The following is a 13,431-nucleotide window of genomic DNA, read 5'->3' on the forward strand; positions in this document are numbered from 1 at the left end:
TGAACAACAATAATTCTCTAAAGGTCATCCCTTTTCTACTTAGCACCACCAGTATTCTGTTATCAGAATATCCAGCAATGTTCAACCAAGTGCTGATAATTCAAAATACCACAGTATCATAAATTAAAATACAAAGTTGCTGTTCTTTGTAATGAGATGAACCTGTAACATCAAAAATGTTTTCCCTTCTGTAAATATGCACTTATCCACCAAAGTACTTTATGCTAACAATTGTGTTTATCCATACCTCCAGACACTGTAGAGAACCTCAGCTTTCACTCTGCAAGAATAAATACTTATTGTTCAAAAGTAATGTATCAGGACTGTTGCTATCCACTAATTTTAGTGATTGCACTGTGAATGAGCAAAAGTTTATAAGACAAAGATCCAGCAGAAGCCCCTTGCACGAGTTCCACTACAGGAAGCCCAAACCAGTTGTTACACTGGGACTGAAGACATACCTTATTTAGGTGTAGAAATTATCTGCAGTCTTATTGCAGGATTTAGTTCTTGGCATGTGTATACTCAAATTCCCAGGTGTTGGACTGCACTAACTAAGGCCCATTAAGAGGCCACCCCTCATGAAGAACTGGCACAGGGTTTCAGATGCCCATGAAAGCACAGGAACAGTGGGTACTTGCAAAGAATTTTAATGATGGCTTCGCTGCCCAATCTGTTGGTTATACTGTCAGTTTCATGTGTATTGGTCAGGTCAGAGCCTGCACTAAATCATGTACATAAAATCCTCCAATTCCATTTCTACTAATTTCAATAGAAATCTATTGAAACCTCTCCACTTCAGTAGGCGCTGAATCAGGCACTGTGGAATTGCTTCTGGTTTTATATACTCTAGTTTTACAGATGTCATTTCACTGACTTCAGTTATGTTACTAGTGATTATGAAGTGCAGAACAAATTCCTCATGAGATCCCTGCATGGAAGTGAAGGATGTTTCTGACTGGCAAATCATTTTTTTAGGACACTTCCCTCCTCTGTACAGATTTCAAGTCCACATTCACTCCACAATAGTGGTAGCACTCAACCATCCTCTTTGGAGGACTGTCTTAACCACAGTCATTTGCAAGGCTTATTCAATCTTACCCACCTGGCAGATTCCCTTCAAGAGGAATACTGAAGTGGCTTGTGTCCTAAAGCCCAAAAGCAAGATGTTGTCATCCTGATAAAACTTTTCATTAACAACAGATTAACCAGTTCTTTCGTGCTGTATCTGATTCTTATCACTCTTACAGATAAGTACATTTTATTGATTAAAAACAATCAAGGGTAAATTAATTCCTACTCAAACAATGCCTTAAGTGGAAAAAAAATAAGAGCCAAGCCTCGCACTTTTTAGCACTATCCAGCAAGAAGGAAAAATTATTTTACAATCAAGAAAAAATCAAATTAATGTAGTTTACAAGTGGAAAAAAAAAAATCAAGGCAGAAAATTTATATAGCTTATCCAATCATTTTCAGATCTTATTTGAACTTGGAACGTCTCCTTGAGTTCCTCCATGCAAGTGTTTTTTGTCTGTTGCAAGAACAAATAAATGTAAGTGGCTGGAGCCATTGTAACTCCATGGGCAGGAAACACTGAGAAACAGCTCATATAGAAAATATACTTACAGAGCAGTACCATAAAGATGAGCTCTGTTTATCAGTAACTGGAATTTAAGACATTCAAAAATCAAGGAAACTGCAGTGAATTTCCAAAATCCTCTCAAGGCCTATTTATGAAGGCAATTTACTTCCCTCTCGTCCACTTCTCATGGACAGTTTTATAATGTTAATATCATAGAATGATAAAATCATATGAGTTGGAAGGGAGCCTTAAAGACCATATGGTCCAATTCCCCTGCAGCGAACAAGGACACCCACAGCAGCATAAGGTGCTCAGAGCCCCATCCAGCCTGACCTTGGCTACCTCCAAGACTAAAACTACCGTTTTGTTTGTCATTCTGATTTAAGAAACCCTGTAACCAAGAAGAAAGGGAAACAGGAAGGAAAGATGGCAGGGTTCATTTGTTTACAATGTCTAAAATGTAAATAACTTCACTTTCTTCTTTGACTTGCCTCTGCACATTGTCACTCACAAGATGGCATCTGAGGAGTTCTTAGTGGGCAACCAAAACAAAACCACAAAATGAACAGCAAATCCTGACCTTACGTTTTGGATGCTGACTGTTCAAACAGAGAGAGAGAGATTCCAGTCCTACTCATGCAGACAACCAACAGAGTAAAGACAGCTATCAGTGCAAAGCTTGGCATTTTAAATTACTTTCCATAGCAGTTAACGTTCCAAAGGAAAGTTAATTAATCCTCAGCACCAGAGTGACGACAGAAGAACAGAGGTTTTTAAATGCTGCTTATGCCGGGCACAAAAAAAAATACCCCACATGCAGGACATCTGCTGCATTTAACCCCTCACCATCAGTGCAGTTTAATTTAATGTAGGTGAATCCATCTGAGCCAGGCTCTGATTCACTTGATCGAGCTGTAGGAGTCCCTGTTCACTGCAGGGGAGTTGGACCAGATAACCTTTAAAGGTCTCTTTCAACTCAAATGATTCTGTGATTCTATGAATCCAGTGATTTTGACCCTACTGCCTTTATCACCCACAAAAAGCAACCAAAAACCAAAACCCACAGTGATTGTGCAAAGGAATGGCATACACCAAGGTTTCAACACATGCAAAACCAGATATGAGAAGCAAAAGGTCAGCAGATAAAAGAAACATCTCGAGATCATTCTGCAATCTTGCACCATGGGCTTCTTCATGCCACTCTCATGGATGTGCAGAGAACACCAAAAAATGATCTTGCATCATTAGAGAGTGCTGTGCTCTGACTACTTAACCAGTCCCTAACTGCAGTGTGCCTGAAAGCTGTGCTCTGAGTAACAGAAAGATATGCGCTCTTGTAAAAAACCTCATTAAAAAGTAAATGATTACTATTGATTCTGCTAATATTGTCTGGAGCACCAGTAAGGGCAGCTACCCTGTTTCCATGTTTCTTATTTGTCACTAAATTTTCTAACAATCTAATAGTTTCCAACAATTCAAACTATGTGTAAGTAATACATATATGTCTATAGAAAGCTACAGAAGGGGGATTATCATAGAATTACAGAATCACAGAATGGCCTGGGTTGAAAAGGACCACAATGCTCATCCAGTTCCAACCCCTGCTATGTGCAGGGTCACCAACCAGCAGACCAGGCTGCCCAGAGCCACATCCAGCCTGGCCTTGAATGCCTGCAGGGATGGGGCATCCACAGCCTCCTTGGGCAACCTATGCCAGTGCCTCACCACCCTCTGGGGGAAAAACTTCCTCCTAAAATAAAAAACCTAATAAAACCTAAACCTCCCCTGTCTTAGTTTAAAACCATTCCCCATTGTCCTATCATTATCCACCCTCGTAATCATCTAGATTAAATCTAGATATCTGTATTCTGTCTTTGTACCCCTCACAAACAGGCCACGTGCCTGTAATTCCCCACATGAGCAATGTGAATAACCATATATGCCTCCAGCCCCAGGTGTGCCATAAAACCCAGGGCTGCAGGAATTGCATTCAGTCATAGTTAACTGTTCTGAGCATTTTTTTTTTAATTATCTTTAAATCAACAGTGATTCCTGCAAGATCCTTCAAACATTTTTTAAATAAAAAATGATTTACTACTTACAAATTAATTAGTATGTGATAAAATTAGTTGCATCTTTTTAAATGAGATTTTGCAACCAAGGTCAAGGGCAGTACGCATCTACGTCAAGTTCTGAAAACCTTTTGGACTGTAATATACTCACAAATTTATTTTGCCTCAAGGAAATGAAAAATTGCTTCCATTGTGTGATGGATGAACAGACTTAAGAGAAAATATAGCAATTCAGACTTCAGTGGATAATGAAATTAAAATCACTCATAGATGATTTTAAGAGTTTGTTCAATTAAAGACAAGGCTATTTTTTTATTCATTTTCTTTCAGAAACCTAATCATGACACTGAGTTTTCAGTACTGTTAAGAAATGCACGTAGCAGTGCTAAAAAGCGGCTTGGCTGCTCGTATTCCTCAGAAATACGCAAAGGAAATTTGGGCCTCTGATGTTTTAGGACTAAGCCTACAGTCACATCACTCCAATAGTGCCATCTGCTGCATATTTTAAAAGCACACAGCAGTCTGCAGACCTGAGTACCTCCATTTAAAGAGTGAGTGATGACTGGCTTAAACACAAATCATCATTTCCATTTTGTACGTATCAAAGACAGATTTTTTTTTTCCTTTTACCTAAACAGGCTGGAGTACAAAGGAAGGTGTTCCACTGCAGTATAAGAACAGAAGCCTCAGGTAAGCAATTTGCAAGCTTATGTCAGTGGTGTAACAAAAATTAGTTGCATCGGCTCACTATACATCAAAATCACAACCCCATTTTCTCTGTGATGACCAGGATATTGGATCTGCACCTCATTTTATGAATCATATCCTGACTGCAACTTATTCACAAAACACACGTATGTATGTGTATATACACGCCTTGATAGCAAGCAAAGTAAGCAGAGCCAAATGCATGCATGCACACAAACACACTCCACCTGAGGCAGAATCAGGATGCCATGCTCACAGCCGTTCCCTGTAAAGGAAACAAACCCAGTGTGTAAGGGACGGGCTGAGCAACACAAAAGCTAATCCTGTTCCTGGTTCCCCTGACCTGTTGTACCACCTGCACTCACTCTATTTCACTGGGCAGCTCTTTTCTTTCGTTCTGTTTTTGTTATTTACCCATGCAACTGTCTGGAAAGAGGCTGCCTTGTATAGCGCACGTGCAACTGAGCGTGATGGCCTTCCATGAGCCTGAGGCAATGCTACAGCACGAGTGATCAAAAATCATAACACTTCCTGATCAGATAAAAACTCCTACTTTCAATGCCCTTCTAATGAGAAGACATGGACATCTTTTAAGACAGAGTGTACATTCACGTTAAGGGATGGGATCACGGTAATTCTGCCTGCAGCACACGCTCAGGGTGTACAAGTCACTTTCTCAGGAGGTCAGAGAGCCACACACTGTGACTGGAATTTTAAGAAGGTTGGGGAACTTTTATGGCCATTAATAATGTTTGTATTGAATACCAGCTCAAGCTGCAATGAGATTAATTAAATCTCCTGCTCCAATACAGAAACCCACTGCCTGAAGGTCCAAAGGAGGACTCCATGTGCCAACAACTCAGAACAGCAGAAAAACAAGGCAGCCTTCTGCAGAGCACTAGTGTTTGTCACTACTGAAGGCAGAATATCAAAGCAGATACTCCAAAGCCATAGCACATCAGAACAACTCTTAACACAACACATGCTTTTTCAGGGCTCAGGAGGGAGAAGATGACTTGACAAATAGTCAGCGTCTGATCAACTGTTGTGCTTACTTTTCTTTCTGGTAGGGCAGAATGGGACTGCAGCTGAGCTGGGGAACATGATTTGCAAGACACATGCATAATAGAAAGGCAAAAGCAATTAAGTGAATAAGTGAATTAAAGCAGATTTACACCTGTGAGCCAATTGAGCCTTACCAGAACCGTATGCATGTAACTGTGTAGCAAGACTTGTCACCGGTGTACACACAACCTCCAAACAGATTCCTAAGATCTGCATGTTTTTGAACCTGATTCAGTAAATCATTTAGAACGCAAATGAGAGCATAATTTCTCCCAGTAAGTGGAAAAATACAGCATGCAGGCATTCCTTCCACACACTGCCCTTTCACACTGTTTCTGTGCAATGCTTCTCACTGCAAGGAACCGAGCAGATGAACAATTAGATTGACACTGAACAGTGTTTCAGGCACACAACTCTCTTGGATCCTTGTAATAGCATCAGAAGGACCTGTTTCAGGGACAGAAATGTGCAGCTTATCATTCAGACACTCTCATACTTTAACTCATAGAAGAAAAAGATGTGTTTGGGTTGGTTTTCTTTTTAATCTTTCCCTCACTGTTACATAAAGCTCTGTTTTGACTTTGCAACCAGGAATATCTTTACCAAGGTTATAAAGGTTGTCAGTTCAGTCTTCACCCTACTGCCCAAGAGGTTGCAATAAGAATGACACTGGGTGAAAGTCAAGGAAGGAGAATGGGAAGGAAAAGACAAAAAAAAAAACCTGAAAAGAAACCTGAAGATTTCCCTGATGGAATTACTGTCTTGGTCAGGTCACCATGACAGCACCCCTTTAAGAGTTAGCCTTGCTACATAAACCAGTATTATCCAGCCCTTTGAGCACCTGACCGTGTTCAATGAGGTTTTGAATTTCACTGTTTTTTTTGGCAAAGCCTCATGTGTTCACAACCTTAAGTCAACATTAAATCCAATCATAAATCCTGCTATCACCATGAAATCTGTATGCAGGAGCTCAAAGTGTGCTGCAGGAGAACAAGCTGCTTGAAATCCACAGCTTCAGAACAGACACTTCTGAAAGAAGTAACCCAACTTAGAAAAGAGAATTATTTCATCATTTAGGAAGATTTCAGATACTTTGATGTGCTTTTTTTGCCAACACAATGAAGGAAATGTCCTGCTTCTGCACGACTTTTTCTTCCTTGTGGGAACAGATGGTAAAGGCTTACAAATGCACGACTGGTATTTTTTCAGTGACTCATACCTCAGAGCTACGAGATTCAGATCACCATAAGCAGCCAACCAAGATGGATGTAAGCTTACTTGAGGAGCAGTATGACCACATAAAACAGAAGCAAAAGCTGCAATCACACATTATTGTATTTAAAACAGGTATGCCTGGATTTATAGGAAACGATGTAAATGTAGATGTAAAAACTTTATATACTGAATAACTTCTATCTTTGTTCTTTTAATGCTTGGCTTCAAGAGAGGGACAAAGTGTCTACTTTTCTGTCAGTTTAGGGTTTTTATTCATTTCACTAACAGGCAGTCTTATGGCTCTATCAGTAAGTTTCACAGCGGAAAAACATCAATTTGAAATAGATGAATGCATCTGATTAAAGGTTTTACAGGTTTTAAGTTAGGAAAGTAAAATTCTTAACCTTGCTGTTTATTCTTACAGGAGCCATATACTTCACATCTATCACCAATCTATTTGTGAAATGTACTTTGTCAAATTCTTCCATCAGAACAATCAGTCGTGGATCTTCTGTCTCTTTTTCTCTTCTTTATCTATGTAAAGAAATGCATCCTACAAGACTATAGGAGGCAAAACCAAATATCAAGCAAAAGTTGGGCATCTGCTTAGAAAATAACTTCTACTAAGTAACAGTGGGTATCCAAGATATAATCTTGGAACAAAAGGTCCCTTTCTGAAAACGTTTTCATTGCACAGTGCTTGGAAAATAGAAGAAGTGACAGTGTATCAATCATCTTTCTGCTACGCCAGACAGCTTTTATAAAACAAACATTCAACTGTTTTGAAGTTTTCAGTTAAACTACTGCTTGCAATATTGCACCGACATATTTCCAGTTACTTTCTAAGTTAAAGTGATACTGAGAATACTAAATCAATTAATGAAATTGTCTTTGAATGCAATACCAATATGCAAAACGTGCTTAATTCACCTCTGGTGTTAGTAGTTAGCTGAACAAATAGAGAACTTAGGCTATCTTGTTCTTTACATTTTTCTCTACATTTTTCAGCAGTTCTGGATTTTGGCTGTATCTGACTAGGAGGGTCATCAAAACAATTGACAAAACACCTTATTATGAACCAGAAAATATACTAGCTTCCTCCATATCATTTCACCCAAATGGCTAGAAATTCTAATGTTAAACAAACAAGCAAAAAAGCCTATTTAAGGAAGAAAGGGATGTGAATGTGCGAGCTTATTTTATCAGGTATGGAAAGACAACTAACTTGAAGGCAAAGGAACAATATTAGCCAGTTAAAGAAAAGAAGCAGAGGTGTGTATTCTAATGAAATTCAGATGAAACTTCAAATGTAATACACATAATCAGAGCAATTTTTTTTTTCTTTTTGGCCAGGACACTAATTGAAGATTAAAGAAAAGACAAAGTAGGACCATACAGCTCTGAGAATTCAAAAATTTAGTAGGGCTGGAAGTGGACATACATGTTGTCATATGCATGCACATAGCCCAAAACATTAACAAAAACACAGAACCTATGGCAATGAACTTCTGTCTTTAATCACCTTGTGTGGAAGGGGTTAATGTTGCTGTGAGAAACTGCTGAGTTCTCAGCACCACTAAAGCTAACCTTAAACATTCATGTGGTTTGGAAGTTGGAAAAACCTATTACGTAGCTCAGCACTTAGAAGCTGTTACGTGCATCAGTTTCCAAGAGGATGTCAGGATGCAATAACCACCACTATAATGAGATAGCATTGCTACACTCCTTAAGTTACAAGCCTGAGCTATCCAGAAATTCCAGCTCATTCCACAAAGCATTCCATGTGTGCACTGCTTTTCTGTACTGACAGTTATCATTTCCTTGTTACTGTACTCAGAGGGTAAAATTGTTGCTGAAGGGCAACGACAACAATAAGACTACAGATGCACACAAACCTCCAAGGTCAGAGACATGACATTCTATGGTAGAAGGATGCCTTCATTCCTTCCACGGTCCCAAAAATTCCTGCAAACATTTCTAACTAGGAAAACCTTGAATTGCTTCCTGCAGATAGGCCATCTGTCTTTCCATGGTACCACAGTGGTTTTGAGCATTGCAGGTTTACAGCATTGCAGTTGGAATGGTAACTTCAAGATTCCATAAGGACTTCCAGCTCTGCATCTCATTATCTGCCTGGTTTGCCAGAGCAATGGAATTGTAAACCTTTAAACAGAATTTCAGACTCTAACTTTTCTAGGTTTTTGACTGGTGAGCTACTAAATGATAAGGCACCTTAAAACAACTTGCCTCTGGTTTGTCCCCAATACACACAGCCACATTCATATTTCTGCCAGTTCCTGATTCTTTGAGGAAAGGGATGACAAGATTTGAAGATCTCCAGGTAGGGGATAACATGATAGTGTTTATTATTCATTGGCTAAGAAGAAAAGCAGTATTTACTTTAGGAATTAAAATAGCATTCAGAGCATGCAGTAACAATGGAATAAACACTGGACCTCTGACTGCAGAAATCTCTTCCAAGACTTCAAAGATCAACTTCTGTTAATTCAGAATCTATGATGTCAGCATATGAAAAAGGCCAAATGGTAGACAACCTTACTGCAAGGCTATTATGTGCAATTCAAAAGACCTGTCTTTTCTAAAAGAAAAAAAAGCTTGATCTTAATCAAGCTTTCTTCAGAAGTTCAGGGAGTGCTGAATGTGCATTAGCTCAACAGAGCATGGCTCAGGGCTCCAACATTTCTATTACAGCTCATTGCTCAACTTTGTGTGTTGCACTTGTAGCCAAGGAATCAAATCAAACCTGAACTGAAAACCAGTTTGGATTATTTGACTTGGACTGATGCATTACACTGAACTCTCTGATCAGCTCAAACCAGACTGTAACTCTTCTGAAGACCAGTTCAGATGATTCGAGATAAAACCTGATGTTGCCTATAGACACGAGTTCATCTAAAAGTGCAGTGATATCTACAAGAATATGCAAAGCTGCACCCCTGAGAGTCTCTCAGTTCCTCCTTTCTCTTGTCTTTTCTCTCACATGTGAAGAACAAACCCTCCTTTGTAGCCTGGTGCTGTTGTGCTGACCATTGCTGTGCAAATGGACTTTCCTAGAAAAAGTCTGACGATAAGACTGGCCATAACTTTGATTCTCACTGTTTCATGATACAAAATTGTGCGTTCTCATCTCTAAGAATGGCTTCACACTAGGAAATTCTTCTAGTATATTTCACTGTATAGACATATGCACAAACACATGCTCTAAGCTTAGCGTGTGCTTTTGTCTCCTCTCTCCTGATAACACTGCACAAAAGCAGAAGATGCACACAACTCTCACTTCCCAGCTCTTATCAGATCAACCTTCTGTGGCCAACTGAGGGGCAGAGAAAATTCTATGATACTGTACAGGTGTTGTTGCTTTAGTAGTGGGAGCCAAAGACAGCAGCAAAAGCCTCTCCTTAACTCAAGCCCCATTGTACAGGTTCATTTACTGCCAGTAAATCAGCTGCATCTGATATCTTCAGATCGTTTCTCATAACACTGATATGAAAGACTGTTAAAAGGATTTTTGCATTAGCTTCTTTTTTATGGCAACATCCTACTCCAATTAGTTTCAGTTCAAATTCAAGGTTAGAATTCTCTTAAGTGGCTATTCAGATTTTGTGTTTCAAAATATAATCAACTCTCTATGTCTGTTCTTTTTCACATCAATATACTTCATCATTTGTACTGAAAAAAAATTCAGTTCCCTTAACTCAACCCCATAAATAAGGTCAGCATTCTGCACAAGCTCCACTTTAAGCAATATTTATAGTAACTGAAGTGCATTTAATTAGTGCTTACAATGTCAACAGCACTGTTTGTTTATCTTTAGTACAATGGCTCAGATTCTATTCATTTTCAAGGCACAGAAGGCCAGTCATGTTCAGTAATTTAATAGCTGCTACATCTAATTAAGGTAGCATTAGCATTTCTATTTCTAATATCCTATGCATTTCCAGCAGTAACTTTCATAACACATTAGAAATTAAGCCACAGAGATGGGAAAAAATAATTAAGTAATAAATACAAGCCTATACATTAATGATTCTGCATTGGGAAAAAGAGGAAAGAAATTCAGAATATTTTTGGGTTGTGAATACAAGCTTCAAACAGTATCATCTTGAACATGTGTGTCTCAAACCACAGTACCAATCGACACATTAAGCAGGCCCCTGTTCACCTTAAGAATTTTTGCTTACAAGCAGTTAATTACTGAAAGTCAATTCTCAATCTGTGTTGTTAATGAGTCTTAGAGTAGCGCTTAGATCAATATTGACTTGATAAATTTCCATTATCGTTGAACTGACTCTGTGGTAGCATTCATGTCTTCAAACTGCAAAACTGAGTGAGGAATACTTCTCTGTAATCTGGTATCAAAAGAGTTTGAACTACTCTTGGTCACAGATGGAAGGAGTACAGGCACCACTCAACTGTTTAAGTTCTTCAGCTGAAGCAGACCCTTAATTTCTGCCACCCTACTACAGTGCATGTATGTGTTTCTCTTACAGGTGAGCATGAATCCGTTCTCCCAGAATCAATGGTCAATGCTGTTTTAATTAATAAAAAAGTTAAAAATTCAAAGTCATTTACGGAACGTGTCCCTGTCAGAAAGGTCAGGCTGGAGGTAACCAGCAATGGCACTGCACACGACAGCTCACCCTGGCGTACTCACCTGGGAATTCACCGCCTGGCACAAACTCCTTGTAAGAGAGCTCCCTGGGATCTTTCCCACTGCAGGAACGAATCATGCAGTTCTGACAATCAGAGACTGATTTCAAAGGAAGATGGCACACTGCAACACAAGGAATTAGAAGAAGCGAGTGAATTATCCGTGCTCAGTTCAACATTGAGCAGTTTCAGCAAAGAGAGTGGCAGCACCATCTCAGGAACTTGCCAAAAGCCTGCTCTGAAGTCAGATACTTCAGCAGTCGGGACGCATCAGCACATTTCCTCTACAAAATATATGCCAGCTTGCCACAAGTTAGACTTTTATCCTTTCCCTAATAAAAAAGCACCCAGAATTTCAGAAGCAGCAAGGAGGCTTGGATTATATGTCTCACAGTGAAGACACTCAGCAGTAAATAAAGTTCAGTCAAAAATTTGAGTAAAACTTAAAGCAGCAAAATAGCATTCCTAGTTACTGTGATCAACCTGCTGAAGGTCTCCTATTAGCCAAGGAAGATCTTCACAAAATAAATTGTTGCTGTACAGTACAATCTAAAGTGAGTTGTAAGGAAAACGTTGGACTGAAACAGAAGCTCACTTTTGTTATTCTAGATACTGGAGCAATTTTTCTGGGCTGCTTCCCCTCTATTTTCAGGTTACTTATTTAGGAAAAAGACTGCATCATAACAACGTTTGAAATATCTGAGAGCTATAGCAAACATTAGCAAAACTGCTGGTGAAGCAACAAGGCTGAACTTCAGTATGGTACGATTTGACTAGAAAATTAAAAAAATGAGCAATGAAACAGTACTGAAGGTGATTCATACACTTAATATGATTTCATAAAAGCCTCTTCTCAAAAAAAAAAAGATATTCATTATAATTTTAATGTATTTTTAAAAGCAATTAATAAAATCTTTGCTCACATCTGTTGTTGTTTTGATGGGACACAGTAAATGGTACATTTTTCTTATATATAAATCCTGTAAAAATACATTGTTGACTCCCTTCTACACACTTCTATAGACACAGCTTAACTTCACATGATTGGCCTCAGCACAGACATCCAGCTTATCCAGATCCTTCTGTAGGGCCTTTCTACCCTCAGGCAAAGCAACGCTTCCTCCCACCTTGGTGTCATCTGCAAACTTACTGAGTGTGCACTCAATCTCTCTGTCCAGATCATCAATAAAGATATTAAACAGGGCCAGCCCCAGTACTGCTGCCTGGAGAACACCGCTCCTGACCACTCCATTCACCACCATTCTCTGGACGTGGCCATAAGAGCCAATTCTTTCACAGGAGATTCACAGTGTAAGTGTTGAATCACAGAATGGTTTGGGTTGGAAGGGACCTTAAAGCCCACTCAGTTCCATGGGCAGGGACACCTCTCACCAGACCAGGAGCCCAAAGCCCTGCACGGATGGGGCATCCACAGCTTCTCTGGGCCTCACCACCCTCTGAATAAAGAATGTCTTCTCTTTGTCCAATCTACTTTCTTTTTGTTTAAAACCATTACCTGCCCTTGTCCTATCTCTAAACAGTTTGGTAAAGAGTCCACAGCCAGGGTTTTTTTTGGAAATCTCCTTTGAAAGGCAACAATAATGTCACCCCGGAGCCTTTTCCAGACTGAACATCAACTCCCTCAGTCTTCCTTCATAACAGAGGTCCTCCAGCCCTCTGATCAGCTTTGTGGTCTCCTCTCCACCTGCTCAGGGCTCCAAGACGAATGCAGTGCTCCAGGTAGGAATATCATGTTACCATGGCACAGTATTTTGTAAGACCACAGAAAAGGAAAAAACACCATGGAATACAATGCTATTCTACTCCTCCTTGCCAAGCGCCATCTCCTCTGCGCCACTCAAAGTAGTTCCTAAATTCCATACTGCCACACAGTGATCCAGCCAGCACCAATAGACTGGCAGGCACTTCTCTTCTCTAAGTAACCATCCATAACCACAGAATGGCCAGGGTTGGAAGGGACCTCAAGGATGATGAATCTCCAACCCCCTGCCACACGCAGGGCCACCAACCTCCACATTCAATACCAGACCAGGCTGCCCAGGGCCCCATCCAACCTGGCCTTGAACACCTCCAGGGATGGGGAAACCACAACCTCTC

General features: G+C 39.8%; 2 protein-coding genes across 5 annotated transcripts in view; one reads left to right on the plus strand and one right to left on the minus strand.

Moving 5' to 3' along the window:
- Positions 1-11,431, minus strand: part of XYLB (xylulokinase) — a 159,801-nt gene extending 148,370 nt beyond the window's left edge. For all 4 annotated transcript variants that reach the window (XR_007378216.1, XR_007378215.1, XM_048951517.1 and 1 more), the window contains exon 1: positions 11,318-11,431. The gene's annotated coding sequence lies outside the window, so the exon portion shown is untranslated. The remainder of the gene's footprint in view (positions 1-11,317) is intronic.
- On the plus strand, positions 6,354-12,241 carry C7H9orf152 (chromosome 7 C9orf152 homolog). Its single transcript, XM_048951529.1, has 2 exons — positions 6,354-6,774; positions 11,154-12,241. Exons 1-2 carry the CDS (start codon positions 6,546-6,548, stop codon positions 11,708-11,710), a joined length of 786 nt encoding a protein of 261 aa, XP_048807486.1. The 5' UTR covers positions 6,354-6,545; the 3' UTR covers positions 11,711-12,241.
- The last annotated feature ends 1,190 nt before the right edge of the window (positions 12,242-13,431 follow it).

This window comes from Lagopus muta, chromosome 7, assembly GCF_023343835.1.
Source record: "Lagopus muta isolate bLagMut1 chromosome 7, bLagMut1 primary, whole genome shotgun sequence".
NCBI classification, from domain to species: Eukaryota; Metazoa; Chordata; class Aves; order Galliformes; family Phasianidae; genus Lagopus; species Lagopus muta.

Coding starts and splice junctions, on each gene's coding strand:
- C7H9orf152 (XM_048951529.1), top strand. CDS start 6,546: ATGAAGGAAATGTCCTGCTTCTGCACGACTTTTTCTTCCTTGTGGGAA. Junction 6,775..11,153: donor CATTATTGTATTTAAAACAG/GTATGCCTGGAT, acceptor TTTCTCTTACAG/GTGAGCATGAATCCGTTCTC.